Source organism: Papio anubis, chromosome 18 (genome assembly GCF_008728515.1).
Source record: "Papio anubis isolate 15944 chromosome 18, Panubis1.0, whole genome shotgun sequence".
Lineage (NCBI taxonomy): Eukaryota > Metazoa > Chordata > Mammalia > Primates > Cercopithecidae > Papio > Papio anubis.
This window is the reverse complement of record NC_044993.1, coordinates 44,984,158-45,012,078: the sequence shown is the minus strand read 5'-3', so window position 1 is coordinate 45,012,078 and position 27,921 is coordinate 44,984,158. Positions and strand designations below refer to the sequence as shown.

At 52.9% G+C, this 27,921-nt stretch overlaps 2 protein-coding genes across 3 annotated transcripts; one reads left to right on the top strand and one right to left on the bottom strand.

Annotated features, from left to right (window-relative positions):
- Positions 1 to 94: 94 nt before the first annotated feature.
- SLC5A2 (solute carrier family 5 member 2) lies at positions 95 to 8,239 on the top strand. Of its 2 annotated transcripts, XM_003916809.5 has the most exons (14): positions 95 to 384; positions 2,117 to 2,188; positions 2,264 to 2,368; positions 3,173 to 3,337; positions 3,615 to 3,720; positions 4,766 to 4,846; positions 4,976 to 5,205; positions 5,486 to 5,621; positions 5,837 to 5,944; positions 6,076 to 6,226; positions 6,335 to 6,503; positions 6,579 to 6,794; positions 7,574 to 7,700; positions 7,779 to 8,239. In XM_003916809.5, exons 1-14 carry the CDS (start codon positions 238 to 240, stop codon positions 8,003 to 8,005), a joined length of 2,040 nt encoding a protein of 679 aa, XP_003916858.2. In that variant the 5' UTR covers positions 95 to 237; the 3' UTR covers positions 8,006 to 8,239. The 2 variants fall into 2 exon arrangements, with proteins under 2 accessions (XP_003916858.2, XP_009194589.1); XM_009196325.4 differs by having other exon boundaries at positions 122 to 384; positions 7,574 to 8,239.
- C18H16orf58 (chromosome 18 C16orf58 homolog) lies at positions 6,946 to 26,515 on the bottom strand. Its single transcript, XM_003916810.5, has 13 exons — positions 26,175 to 26,515; positions 25,867 to 25,981; positions 18,122 to 18,167; positions 16,929 to 16,961; positions 16,738 to 16,843; positions 14,302 to 14,403; positions 11,342 to 11,412; positions 11,079 to 11,263; positions 10,943 to 11,000; positions 10,442 to 10,512; positions 9,658 to 9,801; positions 9,470 to 9,547; positions 6,946 to 8,402 (listed from the first exon to the last, which is right to left on the bottom strand). Exons 1-13 carry the CDS (start codon positions 26,472 to 26,474, stop codon positions 8,305 to 8,307), a joined length of 1,407 nt encoding a protein of 468 aa, XP_003916859.1. The 5' UTR covers positions 26,475 to 26,515; the 3' UTR covers positions 6,946 to 8,304.
- Between the last annotated feature and the right edge of the window lie 1,406 nt (positions 26,516 to 27,921).

Genomic DNA, 27,921 nt, shown 5'->3' with positions numbered 1-27,921 from the left:
AAAAGAGGTGATTTTGAGCCTGGGGCACAGGGAAGAGGGCAGAGGCTAAGGCCCAGGAAGGAGTGCTCTTGAACTTGGAAGGGCCCAGCTCCCCAGGACCAGCCTTCAGCCTTGATATGACCTGATTCAGCTAAACAAAGCTGGGGAGCGGGAACGAGACCTGGGGGACTTGTCGGCTCAGTGCCCCTGAGGTAACCATTAATCCTTCCCTGGGGGAATCCAGGGGCTGGTCCCTGGATGGGGCAGATCCTGGGGAGAATGGAGGAGCACACAGAGGCAGGCTCGGCACCAGAGCTGGGGGCCCAGAGGGCCCTGATCGACAATCCTGCTGACATTCTAGTCATTGCTGCATATTTCCTGCTGGTCATTGGTGTTGGCTTGTGGGTAAGAAGTTGGGGGTGGGGTGCTGCTGGGGGCTGCTGGCTTCGGGGCCTGGGAGAAAAGTCTCAGGGGGCCAAGGGTGGGAGAATGATGCTTGGATCTTTGAAGGAGAAACCTAGGCCTGGGGGCAAACAGGTCTTTGGAGGGCCTCAGGAAGGCCCAGCCAATATTCCTTCCTTGTCTTCCCACCTTGGGACTGTGCTAGCTGAAGGGGTCCATGGATTTTCATCAGGGTCGACATTCTAAATGGGGTATCATTCCCCTGGCCACATTTGGCTGACCAGCAGAAAATATCCAAGGCCCCCAGGAAGGTCAAGCCAAATCCACGCACGATAAATCCTGGGGAGCTGGGACGGGACTAGTGGCTCACACCTGTAATCCCAGCACTTTGGGAGGCCAAGGCAGGGGGATCACTGAGGCCAGGAGTTTGAGACCACACTGGCCAACGTGGTGAAACCACATCTCTGTTTTATTTTAAAAATTTATTTACTTATTTATTTATTTATTTATTTATTTATTTTTTTTTTTGAGACGGAGTCTCCCTCTGTCGCCCAGGCTGGAGTGCAGTGGCCGGATCTCAGCTCACTGCAAGCTCCGCCTCCCGGGTTCAGGCCATTCTCCTGCCTCAGCCTCCCGAGTAGCTGGGACTACAGGCGCCCGCCACCTCGTCCGGCTGGTTTTTTTTTTTTATTATTATTTTTTAGTAGAAACGGGGTTTCACCGGGTTAGCCAGGATGGTCTCGATCTCCTGACCTCGTGATCTGCCCGTCTCGGCCTCCCAAAGTGCTGGGATTACAGGCTTGAGCCACCGTGCCCGGCCAAAAAATTTATTTAAAAATTATTGATTTTTAAATAGAGAGGGGTCTCACTCTGTTGCCCAGGCTGGTCTTGAACTCTTAGGCTCAAGCAATCCTCCTGCCTCTGCCTCCCAAAGTGCTGAGATTACAGGTGTGAGCCACTGTGCCTGGATGAAACCTTGTTTCTTAAAAAAAAAAGGAAAAGAAAAAAAAAAGAAAGGGAAAATTAGCCAGGCATGCTGGTGTGTGTGCCTGTAGTCACAACTACTCGGAGGCCAAGGTGGGAAGATTGCTTGAGCCCACGAGTTCAAGGCTGCAGTGAGCTATGATCATGTCACTGCACTCCAGCCTAGGAGACAGAGCAAGACCTTATCTCTAAAAACAGATGTGGGGCTGGGCACGATGGTTCATGCCTGTAATCTCAGTACTTTGGGAGGCCAAGGCAGGTGAATTGCTTGAAGCCAGGAGTTCAAGACCAGCCTGGCCAACTTGGTGAAACCCTGTCTCCACTAAAATATATAAAAATAAATAAATAAATAAATGCAAATAGCTGGGTGTAGTGGCACGTGTCTATAATCCCAGCTACTTCGGAGGCTGAGGCATGAGAATTGCTTGAACTTGGGAGGTAGAGATTGCAGTGAGCCAAAATCATGCCCCTGCACTCCAGCCTGGGCAACAAGAGCAAGATTCTGTCTCAAAAAATGAAGGAAAAGAAAAGGAAGAAAAAGAAAAAATATGTGAAAAGACTTGGGGAATTGGACACTGGGATTAGAGCCTGGGTTGTCCTGAGTGGGAGGAGTTGGGGGTGGCAGTGCAAATGATCAGGGAAACTAGGGTCGTTAATCTTCAGCCAGAAACAAGGCTGAGGAATGTGTTGAGGACGCTAATGAAGTCCAAGGCTGTGCCCCAAACCCAGGTCTCCCCCACCTCTCTCCCAGTCCATGTGCAGAACCAACAGAGGCACTGTGGGCGGCTACTTCCTGGCAGGACGCAGCATGATGTGGTGGCCGGTGAGACGGGCTGGACTGGGAACGGGAGGGGGCCTGGAGAAGCAGCCCTGCTCACTCCCTCCTCTGGCCACCCAGGTTGGGGCCTCTCTCTTCGCCAGCAACATTGGCAGTGGCCACTTTGTGGGCCTGGCAGGGACTGGCGCTGCAAGTGGCTTGGCTGTGGCTGGATTCGAATGGAATGTGAGGCCCTTTTTTTCCAATAACCCCACCCCCACTGAGAAAATCTGGAAGGGTCACACCTTGGGCAAACTCCGGGAAATGGGGAATGAGACTGGCAGTGGGACTTTCCACCTGCGGGGTGAGGTTGGGCTGGGAGTGGAGGTCACACATCCAGCCAGGAAGCAGAGGGGTGCAGGGGTGACCACTGTCGGTCCTGCTCCTGACTTGCCATGTGAGCCAGCCTGCACCAGCCACTGCCTCTAGGAGCTTCCATTTATTCCTCTCTGAGTGGGGTGAGCAGCCTCAAAGCCAGGGAAGCACCTGCTCAGATGTGCTCTGAAGCTGTGGTCTGTGAGGAACTTGGGGCCAAGTTAAAGCCTTTTGTAGAAGTGAGGAGCAGATACAAAGCTCTGGGACTGAGGCTCCCGTTGGAGGGGAGATCAGGCTTTGAGCTCAGGGCTTCCTCGAGGAGGAGGCCACTGAGCTGAGCCTTGAGGGACACAAGGTTTGGGTGGCTTTGGCTCGGGTCAGTCTGAGGGGTCTATTATGGGGTTCATATCTAGATGAACATAGGGACAACATTGGGAGAAACGGGCCAGGAGTGATAACCTGGGAAGACAAGGAGGGCTCCAGTTAAGAACCCAGGGGGGTGTCAGCTCTGTTCCTTGGTGCCCCGGGCCCTGGGGCCATCGCCTGCAGTTGTCCTCTGGGCCCCAGATGTGGCCCTTTCCAGGGTCACTTGCTTGGAGTAGCACCTTCACAAAGAGGTCAGATCCTCAGGGATGAGGGCAAAGCCACCCTCAGCAGCAGTACTGCCCCCGGCAGGCGCTCTTCGTGGTGCTGCTACTGGGCTGGCTCTTTGCACCCGTGTACCTGACGGCAGGGGTCATCACGATGCCACAGTACCTGCGCAAGCGCTTCGGCGGCCGCCGCATCCGCCTCTACCTATCTGTGCTCTCCCTTTTCCTGTATATCTTCACCAAGATCTCGGTGAGCGCGTGTGACGGACGCGATGGGGCCCTAGAAGGGCGGAGTCATGAGTGGGCTCTCTAGAGAACTCTGGAGGGCGTGGCACCTAGGAGAAACCACTGTGAGGGTTATGATGATGGAGGCAGAACCTGCAAGGAGTGTCTCCAGGGCACTAGCCACAGTGCTGGGACCTGGAAAAATGGAGGGAAGCTTTGAAGCTAGTAGGGCATGGTCTGGGCAGAAGGTGGGCCAGGGACACTGCCCTGGGTCCTGACCTGGCACTTGCTCCTCCCCAAAGGTGGACATGTTCTCCGGAGCTGTATTCATCCAGCAGGCTCTGGGCTGGAACATCTATGCCTCCGTCATCGCGCTTCTGGGCATCACCATGATTTACACGGTGACAGGTGCCAGCAGGGGCTTAGGAAAAAGAGTGGGCCTGGGACACTGCTGCCAGCTGTGGCCAGGGTTTGGGGAGTTGCCAGAGGAAAGCAAGCTGGAGAGGTTTGGAAGTGTGGTGTGGTCCAAGCAGGAGAAGGGACTAAATATTTGGAGAGCAAAGGCTTCCTCTCTTTCCACTGTCTCTTGGATTTTGACCGGAAGTTCAGAGAGAGAAAACCATGCTGGGCTTGAGTGAGGACTGCGAGAAAAGGAAGATTTAGCAGCTCTTGCCTGCCTTGAACACCTGGGAGAGTGCACCTGACGAGTCTCCAAGACCTCTAGACAAACCCAGTATGGTTCAGAGGGACCTGGGGTGGGGTCTGAGGTCAGATGTGGACCAGAGTAGGCAGGGCTTGGTGCCAAGGCCCACTTGAGGGGCCCCACCTTGAGAAGGAACAGAACTGAGTATTGGATCTTAGAGAATCACCCTCTCCTATGATGACAGAAAAAACTGGGGGTGGCTGGGAGCAGTGGCTCACGCCTGTAATCCCAGTACTTTGGGAAGCCGAGGCGGGCAGATCACGAGGTCAAGAGTTCGAGACCAGCCTGGTCAACATGGTGACACCCCATCTCTACTAAAGATACAAAAAATTAGCTGGAGGTGGTGGCACGCGCCTGTAATCCCAGCTACTCCGGAGGCTGAGGCAGGAGAATTGCTTGAGCTGGGGAGGTGGAGGTTGCAGTGAGCTGAAATTCACCATTGCTCTCCAGCCTGGGTGACAGGGCAAGACTCCATCTCAAAAACAAAAACAAACAAAACTGGGGCCTAGAGGGCGTTGCTAGTGGGGGTCCTGCAAGTGTGGCCTGGCCCTAAAACTCAGCCACACTCTGCCCGCCAAGCCCTGCTTGTTGGTGCCTGCGTGCATGAGCCCCGAGAATGGGCTATCGTTTTGAAATTTATTCTCCAGGAAGGGGAACTCTCTTAAATTCCCGCAAAGACGCCTTATTGATAAGACCAGCCTGTCTGTGACATAAACAGCTGGGCTGTCCCCTGACCCCGGCCTGTTGCAGGAGGGCTGGCCGCGCTGATGTACACGGACACGGTACAGACCTTCGTCATCCTGGGGGGCTCCTGCATCCTCATGGGTTACGGTAGGAGCTCGCCTACCAGGGAGGGGCGCGAAGGGCGTGGTCGCGGAGCTCTCGGCCTGCGCGCGGGGCCGTCGCGCCTCTCAGGTCTAAGGATCCTAAGAAGGGTCCTCTGACGGCCTTACCCGGCAGCCTTCCACGAGGTGGGCGGGTATTCGGGTCTCTTCGACAAATACCTGAGAGCAGCAACTTCGCTGACGGTGTCCGAGGATCCAGCCGTGGGAAACATCTCCAGCTCCTGCTATCGACCCCGGCCCGACTCCTACCACCTGCTCCGGCACCCCGTGACCGGGGATCTGCCGTGGCCCGCGCTGCTCCTGGGACTCACGATCGTCTCGGGATGGTACTGGTGCAGCGACCAGGTGCGGAGACAGGGCTGCGCCTGCAGTGAGGCCGGGGCGAAGCCGAGACGGGTGGAGCCTGAGTCCCTCCCTGCCTTTCCCACAACTGTCTAAGGCGCAGTCTGAGAGGCGGGAACCCCTCCAGGGTGGTGCTAAGCCAGACAGAAGGCTCCATCTGCTCCGAGCGTGCAGCTGAACTTGGGGCACTCACCAGCCAGAGGCGGGGCACATATTAGAGCCGGGGCGCGGGGCGGGGCCAAGGAGAGGCCCGCACGTGGGCAGCTGAACGCCCCTCCCGTAGGTCATTGTGCAGCGCTGCCTGGCCGGGAAGAGCCTGACCCACATCAAGGCGGGCTGCATCCTGTGCGGGTACCTGAAGCTGACGCCCATGTTCCTCATGGTCATGCCAGGAATGATCAGCCGCATTCTGTACCCGGGTAACGTCCGCGTCCCCGCCCCGCCCCTTTCCTGTGCCAGCGACCGGGCACCCGTCTCCCAGTTTAGCCACCCTCCTAAGACTCGGGAGTTTGGGCGCGGAGTCCCGCCTCCCTTCGGGGATCGCACGCCTCCTGTGCTAGGATTCCCAGTCCCCACCTCCTGGGATTCCCAGACCAGGCCCCGTCCTAGCCGCGCGGTGGCCTTTCTCTGGCAGACGAGGTGGCGTGCGTGGTGCCTGAGGTGTGCAGGCGCGTGTGCGGCACGGAGGTGGGCTGCTCCAACATTGCCTACCCGCGGCTCGTCGTGAAGCTCATGCCCAACGGTGAGGGCGGTCCCGGGCCACAGGCGCAAGCTCGCTGCGGAGCCCGCTGCTGGGAGGGGTCGTCCTTCGCGCAGCTGCAGCCGCCCTGGACCCCCAGTGGCCCCAGCCTCACGGCTGCCCTCGGCCCGCAGGTCTGCGCGGACTCATGCTGGCGGTCATGCTGGCCGCGCTCATGTCCTCGCTGGCCTCCATCTTCAACAGCAGCAGCACACTCTTCACCATGGACATCTACACGCGCCTGCGGCCCAGCGCCGGCGACCGCGAGCTGCTGCTGGTGGGACGGTGCGGCCTGGGCTCCCCTCCTCCCTAACGGATCAGCCCGGGTCGGGGGCTTGCGCACGCGCAGGGGAGTCCAGGGTCCGGGGTTCGATCCGACGGCCTCCGCCGCAGGCTCTGGGTGGTGTTCATCGTGGTAGTGTCGGTGGCCTGGCTTCCCGTGGTGCAGGCGGCGCAGGGCGGGCAGCTCTTCGATTACATCCAGGCCGTCTCCAGCTACCTGGCACCGCCCGTGTCCGCCGTCTTCGTGCTGGCACTCTTCGTGCCGCGCGTTAATGAGCAGGTGAGCGGCACGCGCGCATGGCGACGGCGGGCTGGGTTTGCACATCCTGAGCAGGCTGACCTGTTTCCTTCGCAGGGCGCCTTCTGGGGACTCATCGGGGGCCTCCTGATGGGCCTGGCACGCCTGATTCCCGAGTTCTCCTTCGGCTCGGGCAGCTGTGTGCAGCCCTCAGCGTGCCCGGCTTTCCTCTGCGGCGTGCACTACCTTTACTTTGCCATCGTGCTGTTCCTCTGCTCCGGCCTCCTCACTCTCCTGGTCTCGCTGTGCACCGCGCCCATCCCCCGCAAGCACGTGAGTGGCCGGGTGCCTCAAACAAGCACTGTGCGACACAGCAACCACTTACACCTGCCCTCTGCTTCCTGGAGTGCACAGTGGGGAGGACGTGAATTTCTAGACTGAGCGTTGGGAGCGGGCTGGGGGTCCAGCCGCAGTTGCAATTGCAGAGCAAGCATTTTTATTTAAATACATTTATTTGAACCGGCCTGGGGGAGGCTTGATGTTGATGGGTTGGTGATTAAAGCCTCCCAGAGCCAATCCTTGGCATGGCCTTTGGGACTCAAAACACAGGATCTGACTGGTGGGGCACAATACCATCTTGAACGCCCACAAAAAGGTTTGGTTTTGTTGCTGAAGGGCAGGTGGCTCCAGGCAGGGCTGATGGTGGCAGGGTGGGGTGAGGACAGGACAAGAGATCTGGGTGTGGAAGGATGACAGGGATTCCGCAGCAGCAGGAGGGAAGGGTGGGAGCACACAGGCACAGAACACTGTGAGCAGGACTGCCAGGCCAGGGTCGCAAGCGCTACCATCTGGGTGTAGACAGGGGACCTGAGCTGATGAAGCTGGGGGAGCAGGGCCAACGGCTGTCAACACAAGCTCAGGGGCTCGGGGTTTACCCCAAGAGCACAGGGCAGCCATGTAGGATGGAGTTGGCATGAGTTGAGCCTGGGCTGGCTGTGTGGTCTCAACAGAGGTGGGTAGGGCAGGCAGTGACGAGCTGGTGTGCAAGAGACTTCAGGGTCGGGCATGGGGGTACAGAACTCCCACCTAGTCCGTGCTCCCACCCTCCCCAGCTCCACCGCCTGGTCTTCAGTCTCCGGCACAGCAAGGAAGAACGGGAGGACCTGGATGCTGATGAGCAGGAAGGCTCCTCACTCCCTGCACAGAATGGGTGCCCAGAGCGTGCCATGGAGATGGATGGTAGGGCACCATGCCGGCAGGTGGGGCTGGGGGAGCTGAGTTCCCGCAAACTAACTGCAGGGCCTCAATTTCCCCCAGAGCCCCAAGCCCCGGCACCAAGCTTCTTACGTCAGTGCCTGCTCTGGTTTTGTGGAATGAGCAGGGGTGGGGTGGGCAGTCCTCCGCCCCTTACCCAGGAGGAGGCAGTGGCAGCAACCAGGCGGCTGGAGGACATCAGTGAGGACCCGAGCTGGGCCCGTGTGGTCAACCTCAATGCCCTGCTCATGATGGCGGTGGCTGTGTTCCTCTGGGGCTTCTATGCCTAAGACCAACTGTGTTGGACACTATAAGCCACAGCCTCACAGGAAGTGGTCGGGAGGAGCCTGCGGTGCTCCCCAGAAAAGGGGAAGGGGCAGTGCGGTGAGAAGGTCCTGGCTCTCCTTCTCCCAGCCTTCCTCTGCCTGGGGCCCACTGCATCTGATTGGCAGTCACTTCCCATGAGGGCCTGGCCCACCCGCTGCAGTTGCCCTAAGGAGAAATAAAGCTGCCTTTCCCCTGTCCTGCTGTGGCCAAAGTGTCCTTGCTCCAGGTTCCTGTCCTGGGCTTGGGCCTCTGTCTGGGCCGCTCACAAGACCTTCTTTTCGGGAGACAGAAGCCATGTAGCCCTCCACTCATCCACCTCTAGCTGGTGCTTCTCGGTCTTCCAGCCAGCATCCTGCAGTCCTGGGGAGAGATCATGGGTGCTGCCAGGAATGCTGGGGACAAGGGTAAGGAGAGGCACAGGCTGGGTGCGGGCTTTGTGCACTACTGGGGCTCCCACTGCCTCTGCTGGGTGAGTCTGGCATAAATGAGGCTGAAACCACACCTGGCTGCAGGAAGAATTCATTGAAATGGCACGCAGAAGAGCGCTGGGATGGAACAGGCACCAGACAAAACGTCCTCATCAGTCAATGTGAGGGCCTCCCCACTCCATCCTCCCATTTCCTACATGCCAATGGGGATTACACAGACTGTCCACGCTGATACCACCTCAGAGACCATTCTAAGCTGTCCGTCCTATAGACAGGGAAACTGAGTGCTAAACTTAGGATTACAGGGAGAACCCATCTTTTTTTGGGGGGGGATGGGGGTCTCTGCCACCCAGGCTGGAGTACAGTGGCACCATCTGGGCTCACTGCAACCTCTGCCTCCTAGGCTCAAGTGATCCTCCCATTTCAGCCTCCTGACAGTCCCACAGGCGTGCATCACCACGCACAGCTAATTTTTTTTATATTTTTGGTACAGACAGGGTTTCACCATGTTGCCCAGGCTGGCCTTGAACTCCTGAGCTCAAGTATCTGCCTGCTTTGGCCTCCCAAAGTGCTGGAATTACAGGTGTGAGCCACTGTGCTCGGCAGTCTTTTTTTTTTTTTTCTTTTTTGAGAGAGAGAAGATCTTGTTGTGTCACCCAGGCTGGTACAATCATGGCTCACTGTAGCCTCGACCTCTCCCAGGTCAGGTGATCCTCCCACCTCAGCCTCCTGAGTAGCTGCAACCACAAGTGCAGAATCACACCTAATTTTTGTATTTTTTTGTGGAGACAAGTTTTCACCATGTTGCCCAGCCAGGGTGTCAAGCAATCTGCCCACCTAGGCCTCCCACGGCGCTAGAATTATAGGTGTGAGCCTCTGCATCAGGACCAAGAACCCAAGTCTTTCACCTTTCAGATGGAAGGGTGGGAGTGGGGGGAAGGTGGGGCCCCCAGGGACAAGGCTTCAGGGACCAAGCAGCCATGAGCTGAGGTATGTTACCTTTCAAGAACTTTGGGAACAGCATGTCCAACACTTGGTGTGTCTCCTTGACGATGACCCAGCTCTCTTTCTTAGGACCTGGGTGCGGGGGTGCAGAACCAGAAGCTCTGTATCCTCCAGCAGGACAGAGTCTGTCCCCTCTCCTCCCCGCCCTGAGGCATCAGCAGTCTAGATTGTGAGGCACTTACCTGCCCGCACTTGGTTCCTCAGCTCCTCCAGCTCTGCTGGAAGGGGTCCGTCTCCCTGCAGGGCCCCAAGCATCAGCCCATGTGTGGCGGCCCTTAGGACGGTCTTGGGGCCTGCGTTCTGGTTCAGAACTACCTGTACCTGGTCTGGAGGGACCCAGAGACAGACTGGTATCAGGGAATGGAAACCTTCCAAACCCCCTCGATCCCATCACCCTGCTTCCCCTGTCTGCCCCGAGACCTTGGCCTGGCATGGAAGGCCAGCACCTCACCCTTTCCTTTCCAATTCATCTGTTGCTCCCCAATGTTTGGGCCAAACTGACCAGTTTCCAAATACAACTTCACAGCAGCTCACTGGGCTGGGTCTATTTTGCATTTCTTTAATGGCTGGTGAGAATAAGCGCCTTTTCACACTCACCAGCAGACCAGCACACTCAAGGACTTGTTTACCCAAGAGGCAACCGAGGACGGGAGAGAAGGGTGGTTTTCCCAGCGACAGCAAAGATCACAGCCTTACTAAGAGTGCTGCAATATATAAGACGCTTTGCAGTCACATTATCTGATCCTCATAAAAACACCGCAGGGAGTAAGGCGGTACCGTTAGCTCCGTTTTACACAGGGGTGAAGAGAACTTCACTGGGGCATTGCAGCTGTAATTTGAATGGTCTAGAGCAACCCCCAGAACACGCAGCCTCCAAACTGCCCAGAGCTGGGGGCCCTGGATTGGAGGAATGAGAGGCTGACCCGGGAGGGTGCATCGTAGGCTGGGAGAACTAGGCACACTCACTTCGTGACTGGTTCCAGCAGAGGAGGTAGGGTTCTTGGTGCCCCTCAACCAGCTGTTGCAGCTCAAAGACACTGTGGGGGAGAGGAGAGTGCAGTGGGGGTGGAGGACAGCAAAGGCAGGCATGCCCAACCAGCCACTGAACAGCCACCCACGGTGAACCGAAATGATCCAGGCTTCACTCGGGGCCCCTCGCTTCCTCTCTCCCTCAGCCATTACCCACACACCCAAATCTATCCTTTCTTCCTATATCCAGTCATCCAAACTCCCCATCTGCCCATTCTTCCTTCACCTTTCAAACACATCCCTTCCATCTGCTTCATGTTATACACCCTTTCCTCCCTCACACACCCACACTGCCCCCATGTCTGTTCAGCAGCAATGAAGAACCCAGGACAGAGAGGTGGGGCCTTGCCAGGGAGGCCAGTGTGTAACTGGAGTGAGGGGTGTGTGCGGGGAGTGTGGGTGGCAGCGGTGATGAGTGGGAGACGCCAGGCCACTCACCTGGAGACCAAGCGGTGTAGGGGGACTCCCAGGGATAGAGACGGAGCTGGCCAGAAACCTGTGGGAAGCTGGGGTCAGGACGCCTAGGCAGTGGGAGAGGCTGAGACACAGGACCCGAGACAAGGGGCAGAGTCACCTGTCCACAGCGGCTCCATGCGATTGGCTGCAGTGGGGTCGAGTACCTCTCCCCTCTGAAGGTAGTGCTTCAGGACCAGCCGGAGCCGGCCTTCGTTCAAGGTCTCCATGACCAGGGATCGGACCGCGCGGTAGTTGGCATAGATGTGGAGGGCAGTGAGGAAGAAGAAACATCCAAGGCTGAAGCTGGGGTGAGAGAGTGAGGTAGCCGAGACGGGCAGAGGCCCAGCTGGGGCTCTCCTGCCCACCCTGCTGGCAGCTTACCCAGGGCAACCTGACACCAGAGGGAGCATCAGGAGGCTGACCAAGAGCCCTGCCAGGTTCACCAGCGTCTCCTGGAAAACGGCAGAGGGAGTAGGAGTTGGAGGGTGCCCCTCCAGGCCACTGAGTACCCTTGAGTGCCTTTCACCCCATCCTCCCTGCTCCACAACCTCCCAGGGCTCCCTACTGCAGTGGGAGTAAATTTTTAGTTTTTGGTGGGTAAACTATCATTTAAAAGATGCCAGCTCGAGGTGGCTCACACCTGTAGTACCAGCACTTTGGGAGGTTGAGGTGGGCAGATCACTTGAGTCCAGGAGCTTGAGACCAGCCTGGGCAACATAGTGGGACCCTATCTCTACAAAAAAATTAAAAATTTGGTGGGGCATAGTGGCTTATGCCTGTAATCCAAGCAATTTGGGAGGCCGAGGTGGGCAGATTCCCTGAGCTCAGGAGTTTAAGACCAGCCTGGGCAACATGGTGAGACCATGTCTCTACTAAAAATACAAAAAATTATCCGGGTATGGGGGTGTGTGCCTGTAGTCCCAGCTACTCAGGAGGCTGAACTGTTTGAGCCTGGCAGGTGGAGGTTGCAGTGAGCTGAGATCACGCCACTTCACTCCAGCCTGGGCAACAGAGCAAGACTCTGTCTCCAAAAAAGAAAAAAACAATTAAGCCATGATTGCACCACTGTACTCCAGCCTGGGAGACACAGTGATACCCTGTCTAAATACATATATGTGTATCAGTTGCTTCTCTGCCCAGGTAGGTGCCCTTGGAATACCCATGAACGCGTCATCTTTGTCTTGCAAGTCACCAGAATAGACCCACACTCAGGCACTTACTAATGTGTACTTTTTTTTTTAAAGAAATAGGGTCTCGCTCTGTCACCCAGGCTGGAGTGCAGTGGTACAATCATAACTCATGGCCACCTCAAACTCCTGAGCTCAAGTGATCCTACCACCACGCCTCCACTGATTATTACTGCATTTTTTGGTGAAGATGAGTCTTGCTATATTGCCCAGGCTGATCTCGAACTCCTGGGCTCAAGCGATCCCCACCTCAGCTTCCCAAAGTGCTGGGGTAACAGGCATGAGCTGGAATAACTTTTATCTACTGATTTTAAGTTGACTGCTCCCCTCCCACCAAGCTCCTTTGGTATGCAGTAACTGGCAGATAAATTTGCAAAGGGGTCAAGGAACCACCCTGGAAGAAAAGGAACAAGACCCACACCTCTTCCCTTGTGTATCGATGTTATAAGAACACTCTGATGGCTGGACTGAGATCACCCTAGGGGACCCCAGGCTACCTGCCCCCAACTCATCTTGAGAGTGGAGTCTGGATGAGTGCCCCTGACAGCTGGGCTCCCAGGTAGAGCTGGTCCTGGCATAGAGAGGACCTGAGACTGGAGAGCTCTTCTCACCCAGCTCCCCACCCAGGAAGGGCGTATGCTGTGGGAATAAAGGCTGTGGGTGTGGCAGGAAACTGGGGATCAGGAACCTTGGAAGCTAAGGAGCAGAGGGACCTCCTCTCTCCCAGGTGGGAAGAGTCATTTCCAGTGGCCACATCCAGTGACAGCAAAGCTGCATCGGCAGAAAGCTGGGGTCTGCTGCGGGACTGACACATTCCCAGGTTGGTCCTGGATACGTTCCCGACTCTGTGGACCGAGGAAGCCCTGGGGCCTTGGGAAAAATGGCTTGGGCTTAGGGTGAGGGCTGAGGGCCAGCGAGAGAACAGGCGAGGGACAGCAGGCATGGAGCCGGGAGTCGTGTGGTGAGGGGCCTGTGCTGTGCTTCCTTCTTGCTCCTTAACAGCCTGTGGACTTAGGTTCGGAAGAGACAATGGGTGGAATGAGCCTGAGCATCCTGAGAGAAGGGACTTCCCCAGGGGTCCCCAGGGAGATGGGACCTCTTCATGCTTTATTTCCTCATCTGTACTAAGGCAACCATGAGCATTTACTGCACATGCCCACTGTGAGAATTTAAAGAGTTCCCAGAAATGAAATACTTGGCACATGGTTAGTGCTTAATAAATATTAGCTTGGGTTAAGACTATTGAGCCAAATAATGGAAGAGAAGGCCAGAAAGTAGGAATGCATAGAACAGCAGTTTCTAAATTGCTTCAGCGTCAAAGAAAACCATCTCACACTTCTGGGACTTCCCTGGACCTTAATTTCCTCGTCTGTAAACCAGGGCTAAGTAGTACCTACCTCGCAAGGTTGGTGTGAGAGTTTGTTTTTGAGACAGGGTCTTGTTCTGTCACCCGGGCTGGAGTACACTGGGGTGATCATAGCTCACTGTAGCCTCCACCTCCTGGGCTCGAGGCTGGGACTACAGGTGTGCACTACCACACCTGGTTAGCGTTTCTTTTATATATTTTGTAGAGATGGGGTCTCGCTGGGTTGCCCAGGCTGGTTTCAAACTCCTGGCCTCAAGTGATCCTCCCACCTCGGCCTCCCAAAGTGCTAGGATGACAGGCGAGAGAGTTAAGCCCTCAGCACGGGGTTTGTGGAGGTCTAATCCATGCAGAGTTCAGCCTTAGGGGTGTCCCTACTCCAACTCTAGGCTCCCTGGGGCGGGTAGGGGGGCTGGGCCAGCAGGCCTGCTAAACTGCTGAGTGGAGGCCCCAGCCAGTGACCCAGCAAACCCACGTGCTGGGTGCCTCTGACTTGCCAACTGCCTTGACATGTGGGGCCTCATGTGATCAGAACATCCAGCTTGCAAGGTGGGGTCTGGAGAGGGCAAGGCTGAGGGCTTGCTCTCAGCCACCCAGGTGGTGGGCAGGGCCTAAGATCAGCTCAGACTTGCTGCCACCAGAGCCCAAACCCTACTCCTGCTTGGGTATCTTGAGTCAGCAGGGAGCACCCACACTTCTTCCTGTGTATTCCTGGGCCCTCCAGGGCACTCAGGGGCTTCTCCCCACGTCCCCTCCCCACCCCACGCCCTCCCTCCAGCTCTGGCGCTCACCTGGCTGCTGTCCTTGGCTGACACGTCAGCCATGTTGTTCCTCCGAGCCTGGTGCACCGTTAGGGCAGCCCGAGTGGCCCCACCAGCAACACTCACGATACACTGGGTGGGGAGGGGAAGAGAGAAGGTTGGTGGAGACACGTGTCCTGGTAACACAGGCACTCAGACCAGCTGGAGAAAACCTGGCCCTGACCAAACTCTGAATGCTGTCCTTGGTATCTACTTCTCACCTGGATGCCCCCTAGGCTCAACTTCCCTGTCCTGTTCTAGGAAACTGGAGTCCCACCTGCCACTACCACCTTGGGGACTGGCCTCACAGAAACTTAATTTCCTTCTCCAAGGTGGAGGCCCAAAGACCATTCTCATCCCAGAACTCCCAGCCCTCCAGCTCCTGCTTTGGCCACACCCTCCCCATTGCTGGCAGGAGGCTCAGGTTGGTTTCCAGCTTCATGCTTACATCTGCCTCCTGTAACTCCTCTACTCTCCTCCTGCCCCAGTGAAAGCTGTCGAAACCTACACTGATGGCCCTGACCTCCCAGGGCGCCCAGATCTCTCCCTCTGAGATTGCAGGATAAAGCTCATCAAGGAGGGTCACTAGTCACCCACAATCATCCTGAGTTCATCAAAGCTCTTTTATTACTATTTTAATTTATCCTTAGTTTTTGAATACAGAGTCTCCCTGGGTTGCCCAGGTGGGCCTGGAACTCCTGGGCTCAAGAGATCTTCCCATGCCAGCCTCCCAAAGTGCTGGGATTACAGGCGTGAGTCACCACCCCTGGCTGAGGGCTCTTTTAGAGGCCAGACATAGACTTAAGTGCTGTGATACAAGTCAGACCCAGGCCCTGCCCTCATGGAGCGTATAGATCAACAGATAATAAATAAACAAGTTAATATGCAGACAGAGGAAACAGTCTGTTCCAAAGCCAGAGGAACGAGGGACAAAGTGAGGGCAGAGTGGCTGACAGGGACCTGACCACGCAGAGCCTGGCAAGGCTGGTGAAGGTCTTTCCCTAAGAGCAATGGGGCAGCAGAGTGACTTGATCACTTTTCTCTTTGAAAGGATCACTAGGCTGCTCTGAGAGGGGAGCAGCAGGGAGGCTACCCGGGAAGCAACAGTGCTCTCTCAGCAGTGAGAGGTGGTGACAGGGAGACGGAGGAGAGAATGGATTGGAGATTTTGAGGAGGGAAAAATAATAGAACTGAAGGTTCAGCTGAAGGTGACAGGTAAGGGGAAGGGGGAAGAGGAGGAGGAGGTGGCAGTGGTGGTGGCGGTAGCATGGATGACAGCCAAACTGGCTTCTCTTGGTGCAGCTGGACATGGAGGTTGTGGAGAGGGGAACTCTAGAGAGGCATCTTCAGAGGGAAGCTCATGGCCCTGTTCCATTCCCTTGTTGGACAGATGAAGAGACTGAGGCCCCAAAGGCAGAGTTTGAAGCAAAAGCCAGAGGGCACAACCCTCGGTCCACAGCTATAGCCGTGCTTTTCTCTGGGTTTTCCTACCCTGTTTAGGAGTGCTCATAGCATTTAGGCCTGCACCAGGGAAGCTAAATGTCCTCCACCATAAGGAACCGTTGTAACCCAAATGCCAGTGCTTATGGAGAAGCATGGCCCTAATGTGATTTTAAGTTGATAGACGGGCCTTGGAATGGGTCTTCCATTTTTTTGAGTTTCTCCTCTGGGCCAGGTACTTAACTCTGACAGGATATGCTCTTTGCTGAACCACGCCAGGCCTCAGTGTCCTCATTTGGATGAGACCAAGCTGTAAAGGTTGTGCGGGCAACAGCCTGGCGTGGAGGAAGAGTGTACCTGCACCCGACATGTCCCCCAGCTCACGGTGCGGTCTGTGCTCCATCTCCATCTTGCCTCCGGACCTGAAGCTGTGCTGTTTCTTTTGCCCAGAACACCCGCCCTGCACCTTAAACTCCATCTTCAGGACCCAGGCTCAGGGGAGCTCTTCCTACACTCCCTGACCAGGCTGGAATCCCCGCCTCACTCTCTTGCAAGCCCCTGCATTTCTCATTTGGAATACCTGTACCTATAATTCCACAAACACTGAAGCAATGATGTGTGGTTTCTTTCCAAAGCCAGGGGGCCACATTCTGTGCCAAACATGCAGCAGGCACTCCATAAATACTGTACTGAAAGAACCAAACGGAAGTCAAGGAAGCTGGTCCCAAATGTTGACGTTGGACAACCCCCTTCCACTTCTCAGCTCGGAGCTCCCTCCCCAGTCCTGTGGCTCTAGACATTGCCTTACACTTTCTGGGGCACTAGACGCTGTCTGGCTGGAGGAGGGTCAGAAAGGATGGTTGGGTTTGAGTAGAAACATCTGAACTTTCTTGCTCTTCTCAGAGTGGCTTGAACACAGAGCCCAGGTAAACTCACACACTACCAAGGCAGGTGTCTTGGGCAGATGGGTGCCCCACAGGTGGCTACCTTGGCCAGGTTGCTGGTGGAGACGGTCATAGTGAAACAGATTGGGTATACAGGAGCCATAATCTCAAGGAACATGGCTACATCATTGAGGATGTCCGCAAAAAGCCTGGGGAGGGATCAGAGGTTAGAGGTCAGAGGTAGGAGACTTTCATAATGGAAGACTCTCCTCCCTTATCCCCGCTCCTCCTCACCTCCACTGCTTGGCGTTGCAGTCCAGTTTGCTCCTGTTGGGGAGGAGAGGTTGTTGTAATGTGGATTTAAGAAGAAACACATCGTATGGGCAGTTGGGGGAGTCCTGGACCACAGTAAAGTCTGAAGAGCTCAGGAAAATCCACACCCCCAGACAGACATCTGTCCCCACACCCGGTCACTGCTACCTAAAATGCCACCATTAGCTGGGAGGATCTTCAGTGACTGACTGATTGCCTAGTGTCTCCCGCTTATGAACTCATGATTTACCAAGGAAAACCCTGATTGTCTTGTGGCTGCTCCCCAACCTCTGTCCGTCCTTAGAGGGAGGCTCTTCCTGGGTTCCTCTGCCTCTCCCCGGGTTCCTCTGCCTCTCCCCGTTCTTCTTGCTTTAGAGTAAGGGTACCCAGCGAGTGTATTTTGGACTAGTAAACATCACATTGAGTGTGTAACCCTGCATGTTACAGACAACTAGCCCTGATAGGGGATATGATTTCCCTGGATCACATGAACAGTGGGGGAAAAGGCTAAGAGAGCCGGGCTCCGACATCCAGGCCTAGGGTACTTCTGTTACATAACACCGTGGATGACTACCTCACCTGCCCTTTTCGTCAGACAGTGACTCCCTGCCCTGTGCACAAACACTTGGAAACAACTTCTCTAGGGTCAGGAGGATACTGCAGCCCCAGGCCAGCTCAGGATTTGCAGCATTAGGCCCAAGTCTCAGTGTGAGATCTCCTGGAGGGAATGGGAATATTCTTGGGAGGGGTATCAGACACACATAAGGAGATCCTGAACACACAGCCTGGTTGAAGGTTCTGCCCAGTGAACTGCCCAATACCATGGAAAGCACAGGCTTCAGGTTCAAATCCCGTCTTGCTAGTTATAAGCTGTATGGTCTGGGCAAGTAACTTCCCTCATTCACATTTATGAAATGTACATATCCAACCCCATCCTACAGAGTTGCTGTAAGGATTAGAGACAACATACAGAGGCTCAGGGGGCACCGTTACAGCTGTTAATGGTGGCTAGCGTTTACTGAGCCCTATTATGTACGATGCCACAGGCATTAAGCACTTTGCATAGACCATCTCATGGAACCCTTACAATCAAAATTAATGGCAATACTATTACTATCATTACTACCCCCACTAGGAAGAGTTGCCAGAGTTGCTGGCCGGGAAGACAAACTCACCCTTTCCACCAGGCAAAGACGATGCGGCCCAGCATGCCGGTTGAATCTGGGGAGAGAAGGCACGGGTAAGGAGCAAGGAAGAGGTGTGGGAGCTGTGGGGCCTGGCAGACCCTGGCACTGAATTGGCCAGTTCACCCTGAGTCACTGCCCTTGAGAACTCAATCTGGTACTAGAAGTTGCGGACAGTCATAGCTGCATGACGGGGTCAGAAGTGCCTACACATAGCAGTTCCTCAATATGTCCCCTAGGAGACACGGACAAGAAACGTTCTTTGCAGAATTGTTCACAACAGCAAAAAACCTGGGAATAATGCGAATGTTGACTGACAGAATACATACATTCTAGTATATTCACCCAGAGGCATTCATTCATAGATGAACACTACTATTAAACTCTTGTATGAAAATAACTCATGAAGACCACATACAGCACAGTTCGTAAAGCTCTAAACTTAAAACTAAACAACATAGCACTTAGGAATATTTACCTATTTGGTAAAACTATTCAAAAAAGCAGGAAATCTTAAGTGGAAATTCAAAGGTTATTGCTAACCTATTCTAGCTGTTAGGCTGGGCAGGTGGCTCACAGATGGTTATTATGGGATAAATAAATAAAAGGATTTGGGCTGGGTATGGTGGCTCAGGCCTATAATCCCAGCACTTTGGGATTACAGGGGGTTTGGGCCCAGGGATCGCTTGAGGCCAGGAATTCAAGACCAGCCTGGGCAACACAGCAAGACCCCATCTCTACAAAAAGTACGAAAGAAATTAGCCAGGCATGGTGGCATGCCTGTAGACCCAGCTACTTGGGAGGTCGAGGTGGAAGGATGGTTTGAACTCAGGATATCAATGCTGCGGTGAGCTATGATCACGTCACTGCACTCCAGCCTGGGTGACAGAGCAAGACCCAGTCTCAGGGAAAAAAAAAAAAAAGATTTGAACTGCAGCTGGGGTTGCACCGCAGAGGGACAGGCCTCCGTAGGCTGGGCAGAGTAAGAGAAGTCTCTGGAATCAGTGGGACCTTCGTTTGCACAACCAATGCTTTCTGGCTACCTAACTCTCTCTGCCAAGTACTTCATGACCACAGTGACCGAGATGATTCCACGATCAAAATCCAGCCAAAGAGCAGACAGCAATCAGTATAGAAAACACTGATTTAGACCAGGGATCAGTAAACTGTTACTACTCCCTGGTTTTGGAAATAAAGTATTACTGGAATGCAGCCATGCCCATTTGTTTACAGATTGTCTATGGCCGGTTTTGCAAGACAATGGCAGAACTGAGTTACTGCAACTAAGATTATAAAGTCTGCAAAGCCTTAAGATCTGGCCCTTTACAGAAAAAATTTGTCAATTTGGACCATCCATTATACAGAGAGTAGCACCCATTAAGCCTGGCAGGAATATTTTAGAATGAGACACCTGGGAGAGACTCATACAGTGGACATGGGAGAGGACAGATACCATGGGGAGAGGATTTGGACTTGTCTGAGCTTGAGGGCACTGACCCTGAGGTGGGGATGTAGGAGAAAGGACACTACGTTATGGGAACGAGGGCTGGGAGCTTCCACAAAACATAAATGCGATGACCTGGGCCAGCCCTCCCATTCTCCACTGAGAGCAGATGCATTCTCCCCTTTCCAGAGCCTTCTTGGGCACTGAGTCATGCTTGCCCACCCTGGACTTGAGGGAAATCAGTAAGCGCTCCGGTGCACACCTGAAATACCTGTGCCTTTTCATCTTCACAATGATCCTGAGACCTTGGGAGGGATCATTCCCTTTCACTGAGACTCCCATTAGATTGATGAATAAAATTGGGGCATTTTACAAGAAAATATGGATTTCCAGCTTCTCTGGAAGAACCTGAAGACATGGCCACACTGGGGCTGCCCTCTCTCACGGCCACCATCAGCTGGGGCTACCTCACTGAAGGAAAGCATGGGTCCAAGCTACTGCCATCTGGTCTGCTTTGTTTCTCCATTTCTGTCCTGTCTGACCCTGGAAGTAATATGCAACAAGGTGGTTTTACAGGCCTCCCATCACTCACTTTAACCTCTTCCCTTCAAGTACATTATATTCTTGGCAAAATCATCATTGTGCCATTCAAGATTCTGGTGCTGGATCAACTTAGTGACTGTGAACATGGCAGGATTACTTTTACCTGTTGAGAAGGAGTCCAGTGGGGCAGACTCTATTTTTCTTTTTTTTGAGATGGAGTCTCGCTCTGTTGCCCAGGCTGGAGTGCAGTAGTGTGATCTTGGCTCACTGCAACCTCCATCTCCTGGGTTCAAGATCTTCTCCTCCCTCTGCCTCCTGTGTAGCTGGGATTACAGGCATGCGCTACCACACCTGGCTAATTTTTGTATTTTTAGTAGAGACGAGGTTTTACCATGTTGGCCAGGCCAGTCTCAAACTCCTGACCTCAGGTGATCTGCCTGCCTTGGCCTCCCAAAGTGTTTGGATTATAGGCATGAACCACTATGCCCAACCCAGACTCTATTTTTCTTCCCTTTGGCTACACACTTGTATCCACTCAGGTGTATGTCCTCCTTGGGTCACCTGGCAGAAAGGGAGCCTATGCTACCTTTCCATAGATCATCAGAGGCATTTACAGGACAAATGATATATATACTCCCTATCATCTGAGTCAATACTGTCCACTAGAATAGAAAACTTAACTCCCACTTGCTTTTTTTCCCTCCTCATTTACAATTAGCCAAGTTGTAAGATCTAGAAACATCTGAGTCCTAGTAAGGAATGACCACAATTGTACTTCGCTCCACTTGAAAATCTTAGCTGGCAAGAGTGTGGTAGTTAAGAGTGGAACACAGGAATAAGTCTGCCTGGGTCAAAATCATGGCCCTGAGTGACCCTGGATAAGTTACATAACCACACAAAAAAATTTGTCTGTTTTTCCATCTAAAAAATGAATAATGGTAGCTAACTAATATGGCTGCTGCAGAGATACATATAATGGTACAAAATGTGTGGCTTAAGGTAGGTTGCCAAAATATTAGCAACAAGTTTTATTACTACTGCTACTCATGACAATTTAGCATCATGTTCCACTGAGAGACATGTAACTGAAAATGATCACATCAAAAAATTCCAAGTAATTTTCTCATATGAAGCTCTGCACAGAAATTTCCCATGTCTGATGAAAATGAGCTTGTAAAATCCTGAGAACTTCTTTTACTATTGATAACAAGCCTTATTTATTTATTTTTTAGATGGAGTTTCACTCTTGTTGCCCAGGCTGGAGTGCAATGACACGATCTCGGCTCACCACAACCTCCGCCTCCCAGGTTCAAGCGATTCTCCCACCTCAGCCTCCTGAGCAGCTGAGATTACAGGCGTGCACCACTACGCCCAGCTAATTTTGTATTTTTAGTAGAGACGGGGTTTCTCCATGTTGGTCAGGCTGGTCTCGAACTCCCGACCTCAGGTGATCCGCCTGCCTCGGCCTCCCAAAGTGCTGGGATCATAGGCATGAGCTACTGCACCCAGCCAATAACAAGAAGCCTTTAGGCCGGGCGCGGTGGCTCAAGCCTGTAATCCCAGCACTTTGGGAGGCCGAGACGGGCGGATCACGAGGTCAGGAGATCAAGACCATCCTGGCTAACACGGTGAAACCCCGTCTCTATTAAGAAATACAAAAAACTAGCCGGGCGAGGTGGCGGGCGCCTGTAGTCCCAGCTACTCGGGAGGCTGAGGCCGGAGAATGGCATGAACCCGGGAGGCGGAGCTTGCAGTGAGCTGAGATCCGGCCACTGCACTCCAGCCTGGGCGACAGAGCGAGACTCCGTCTCAAAAAAAAAAAAAAAAAAAAAAAAACAAGAAGCCTTTAAAGTAGATTTTTCATCCTTTTTCTTTGAGACAGAGTCTCAGTCTGTCGTCCAGGCTGGACTACAGGTGCCTACCACCACGCCAGGCCAATTTTTGTGTTTTTTGTTAGAGATGGGGTTAAACCATGTGGGCCGGGGTGGTGTCCAACTCCTGACCTCAAGCGATCCACCTGCCTTGGCCTCCTAAAGTACTGGGATTATAGGCGTGAGCCACCACACCTGTCCCCCCTTTTTTTTTCGTATCTTAAAATGATTTTAATTTTTATTAATAACTTGTCTGAGTTAAAGGTTGAGCGTTCCTTTTTTGTTTCAGACAGGATACTGCTCTGTTGCTCAGGCTGCAGTGCAGTGGCACTATCTCGGTTCAGTGCAACCTCCACCTCCTGGGTTCAAGTGATTTTCCTGCCTCTGCTTCCCGAGTAGCTGGGACTACAGGCATGTGCCACTATGCCCGGCTAATCTTTGTATTTTTAGTACAGATGGGGTTTTACCATATTGGTTAGGTTGGTCTTGAGTTCCTGACCTCAACTGATCCGCCCACCTTGGCCCCCCAATGCCAAAGTGCTGGGATTACAGGGATGAGCCACCATGCCTGGCCAAGGTTAAGCATTCCTAATCAAAAAAACCTAAAATCTGAAATGCTCCAAAATCCATAGCTTTTGGGAGTGCAGACACGATGCCAACAGTAGAAACAGCCAATGGTGAAACAGCACAAACTGTTCTTGTAGGGAAAAGAGAGATCAGACTGTTACTGTGTCTGTGTAGAAAAGGAAGACATAAGAAACTCCATTTTGATCTGTACTAAGAAAATTGTTTTGCCTTGAGATGCTGTTAATCCGTAACTTTAGCCCCAATCCTGTGCTCACAGAAATGTGCTGTATGCAATCAAGGTTTAAGGGATCTAGGGCTGTGCAGGATGTGCCTTGTTAACAATATGTTTACAGGCAGTATGCTTGGTAAAAGTCATCACCATTCTCCAGTCTCGATTAACCAGGGGCACAATGTACTGTGAAAAGCTGCAGGGACCTCTGCCCAAGAAAGCCTGGATATTGTCCAAGGTTTCCCCCACTGAGACAGTCTGAGATGTGGCCTCGTGGGAAGGGAAAGACCTGACTGTCCCCCAGCCCAACACTCTGTAAAGGGTCTGTGCTGAGGAAGATTAGTAAAAGAGGAAGGCTTCTTGCTGCTGAGGTAAGAGGAAGGCCTCCGTCTCCTGCATGTCCCTGGGGACAGAATGTCTCGGTGTAAAACCTGACTGTACATTCGTTCTATTCTGAGATAGGAGAAAACTGCCCTGTGGCTGGAGGCGAGATATGCTGGCGGCAATGCTGCTCTGCTAGTCTTTGTTACACTGAGATGTTTGGGTGGAGAGACGCATAAATCTGGCCTACGTGCACATCTGGGCACAGTACCTTCCCTTGAACTTATTTGTGACAGATTCCTTTGCTCACATGTTTTCCTGCTGACCTTCTCCCCACCATCAGCCTGTTTTCCTGTCGCATTCCCCTTGCTGAGACAGTGAAAATAGTAATCAATAAATACTGAGGGAACTCAGAGACCAGTGCCAGTGCCGGTTCTCTGCATGCTAAGTGCCGGTCCCCTGGGCCCACTGTTCTTTCTCTATACTTTGTCTCTGAGTCTTATTTCTTTTCTCAGTCTCTCGTCCTGACAAGAAATACCCACAGGTGTGGAGGGGCTGGCCCCCTTCAGTTCTGAATCAAGGCAATCATGGTAACAGTGACAATGAAGAGGACGTTGTTAACACTGCAGAAAAAGTGCCTATAGACAGTATGGTGAGGATGTGGGAGGGGATTACTGAGGCACTAGAGCAGCATACATTCATAATAGAATCCAAGAGAGACTTCTAAGATAGAAACCACAGTTAATGAGGCAAATGACTCTGGAGGAAACATTTTAAAAAGCCACCCAGCAGAACACTTCCTCATCCCTAGAAGACCCACTTCCTGTCCTTCAACCGCTTCTGTTTCTTCTCACCTTAAAAAAATAAAATATGGTGTCCAGTAACCTTTTCATCAAAACAGCTGAAGACTGACAGCCTGCCGTTTTTGTTGCTGCTGCTGTGGTTCAGAAGCTGATACAGGTGTTCTGGTGACCTGCTGTGCTGCTTAGTTACCCTGAACACACAATTTCTCACTGTATTAGTGGTGTATCATGTTTTATACTGTTAAGTACTTATGTGTGAATAGGTATAAGAAAATGACTGCTTCTTGATAGCATATGCATTCAGAGTCAGGAATGATGGGGAGGTCAACCAACCAGATTGTCCACATGTGTGGCTGAGACAGTGACATCTTTGCTTTCTGATGGATCAATGAACACAAACTTTGTTTCAATCACACTATTGAAAATATTGTATAAAACTGCCTTTAAGGTATGTGTATAAAGTATATATGAAACATAAACGAATTTCATGTTTAGACTTGAGTCTCATCCCCAACAAATCTCATTATATACATGAAAATATTCCAAAATCCAAAAAAAATCCTGAAATCCAAAACACTTCTGGTTGCAAGCATTTTGGATAAGGGATATTCAATCTGTATAGGCAACACGCTGGTAGTATCACATGAAAACAGCAACTACTGACCCAAGCTCCAAATGCATTCCAAAAATACGGCCAATAAGCCGGGTGCAGTGGCTCACGCCTATAATCCCAGCACTTTGGGAAGTTGAGGTGTATGGATCACCCAAGGTCAGGAGTTCGAGACCAGCCTGGCCAACGTGGTGAAACTCTGTACTAAAAATACAAAAAATTAGCGGGGCAGGGTGGCACACGCCTGTAATCCCAGCTACTTGCCAGGCTGAGGCAGAATCGCTTGAACCTGGGAGGCAGAGGCTGCAGTGAGCTGAGATTGTGCCACTGCACTTCTGCATTCCAGACAGTGAGACTACGAGTCTAAAAAAAAAAAATAGAGATGGGGGTCTCCCTATGTTGGCCCGGCTGCCTCGGCCTCCCAAAGCGCTAGGATTAAAAGCGCTGTGAGCCACCGCGCCCGGCCCAGTTTTCTCAGTCTTAATGGTAAAGATGTAAACAAGAGGCTCCTGTTTCTCAAAAAAAATCCAGAGAGGCTCACAAGGGATGTGGCCAGACTGATTCTACTAACGGAATGAGCTTTCCCTTAGAGCTGATGTATCAGTTTGGTGCAAACGTAATTGCGGGTTTCCCATTACCTTTAATGGCAACGACAACAAAGAAATTCCACAATTACTTTTGCACCAGCCTAATATCCCCTGGGAGCAGTAGTGAAAGACAAAGGACAGTGGCAAAAGCCATGGGACCTCCTCCTGTAGAACATGTAACGATTTCCCTTTTCTGTTCTATTTCCCTCTCTGGGTGGCATGGTACCAAACTGTATCTTTTTTTTCTTTCCTTAAACAATTTTTTAAAAGCTGTACACACTCAGCAGATAGTCACTCTATTATTTACAGCATCATCTGGTATCCCAGAGCATACACAATACCTTCCATTCTTTCCAGGCTCTCCTCCCTTCTACTCAGGACCAATCAAATATTTTTTTTTTGGAGCTCACCAATTTCCCCTATCCTGGGCAGCGGGCAGTTTTATTCAATCAATCGCATTCTCATGCAATCTTCCACAAAGAGAATAGGGATAAAGGGGAGGGGACGGGATTTGGGATCCAGATGATTTAGACTCAGAAGTCTGTGTGGGGAATGGAGTGCGGCTGCCAAGCTGGTGAGTGGGATGAGGGTCTTCCAGATGTCGGCAGTAAGACTCGGTTACAAAGCACCGCTCTAATCAATGGGGAGACCTGCCTGAATTCTACCTAATGGGGCACGAGTCCATACATATATACACATAAGAGCCCAGCGAAGGCAGGGCTGAGAGCAGCAATACGTGAGGCTCCGGGGGTGCAGCTCACCTTTCACGAGCCAGGTGGCCGTGGCAGCTGAAACAGTGGCTTTTGCGTTCCCCACCCCTATGCCCAGCAAGACTGCCTGGGTGGCCAGGGAGCCGGAGAGGCTGGAAGCAAAGGCCTGGAGAAGAAAACAAGTAGGGTGAGAAGCGGGCGCAGGAGCGTGGCGGTCTAAGTGCCGTCATCTGTTCTTGTTCTTGTTGTACGGGGCATGTCGGATCCCGCCCGCTCGGCTCCGGGCCTCAGTCACCCGTCCATAACTGGGGAGGGAGGGGTGGCCTGCACTGTCCCCTGCCCCAGACGACCGAGCTGACCTGCACAGAATCCCACAGTTGGTAGGGCAAATAGTCCGGGCTGACGCTATCAGGGAAGCCCTGCGGCAGGAACACGGCCTGGAGCCCGGAGAGGGGTGGTGAGGCGGCCCTGGGAGCCCCCACTTCGCCCGCATCTCGTCCTTCGGGTTTGACCGTGAAGGCCCTGGAGAGCCCCCACCAGCGCCAGCCCCCGACCTCCCACTGCAGGCTCCCGTCCGCGGCGGCGCGGCAGCCCCGTGCCTCCCCGGACCCGAACTGCTCGGAACACAGTTGGGTCTCTAGGCCCACGTCGTCAGCCATGCCGAGCTTCTGGCTCCCAGTCCCTCCCCTGCCGCACGGTGGACGTGGCAGGTGGCACTTCCGGCTGGGCTACGGCGGCTGCGGAGGGACATCATTCACGAACAGGCGCCGCGCGGGAGTCCCCAGCTTAGTTAGGAAACTGACGGTTGCTCTTACTGGACTACGCACCGCTTCCGACACCCCGGCACCGGCCGGGCCCCGTTGCTTTGTAGCATTCTGCAGCTGGGCCGCAGGCGACGTGGGCCTCCGCTAGTTGTGTTGGAGACGCGGTTCGTCCACAGAAGTTTTAGCTGTTTGACTTTGGGCAAGTCAGTGGCCCTCTCTGGGCCTTAGGTGCCTTTTTTGCTGTGAGGCCGGCGACTGTATTTTTAACCCTGATTTTATCCCTAGATCTACCCAACACATAGTAGGTTCTTAAAAGATATTTATAAGTGAATGAATGCATCATGAGAAGAAATTGGACCAGATGAGGCCCTGTGAAGCTGCTTGGGTTTTTGTTGTTGTTGTTGTTGTTCTCTCTCTTTTTTTTTTTTCTCTCTCTCTTCTGAGTGTCCCTGGCCTGAACTAGAAATTATCCATCCTTCGGCCTTCTGCGAGACTGCAGGAACATTACTTTTGAAGGATGCTAAGGAATTCGAGGGATGAAAAAAATCAAGGGATTGCAATGATGTCACAAAACACGGAAACAAGGCGGGAAGTTCCTGTGTGTTTTTGGGGAGGGAGAGTCCATGAAATTGGGGGGAGTCCAAAGAGGGAGTGTTTCTGTCCTTGAACTCACCTTTTCTTCTTTGCATTTCTCTTCTTCTCCTTCCCATCTAGCGCAGCATATTCATTTCAAAGCATAAATTTGCCAACAAAGCGTCCTCTTTTTATCAGAAAATAAAATATCCTGGTTTCTTAGCCTGGCATTCTTGGACCTGCACAGTTTGATCCCAACGACAACTCCTTACTTGAAACTTCAGATTCTCCCAAACTGTCACCTTCCTCGTGGACTTAACCCTGGAAGGCCCTTCTACCCCACTTCGCCTTGTCTCACACTAACACAGTCTCTCTCAGACTGAAATGAACACTTCTTTTCTTTTTTTTAAATTTCGGGTTTCAAAATACAAATGGCCTAGTCACAACATTTCTGTAACGTTGTCTAAATTCAGGTACTGGTTTGAATAGCGGACAAAAATAAAACAAGGTTTGAAGACTAAGTACTCTTTAAAAACATATTTATTTAAATAGAGATAGGGCCTCCCTATTTTCCCCAGGCTGCTGTCAAACTCCTGGCCTCAAAAGTGATCCTCGGGCTGGGCGTGGTGGCTCACACCTGTAATTCCAGCACTTTGGGAGGCCGAGGCAGGTGGATCACTTGAGGTCAGGAGTTCAAGACCAGCCTGGCCAACATGGTGAAACCCCATCTCTACTAAAAATAAATACAAAAATTAGCTGGGCGTGGGTC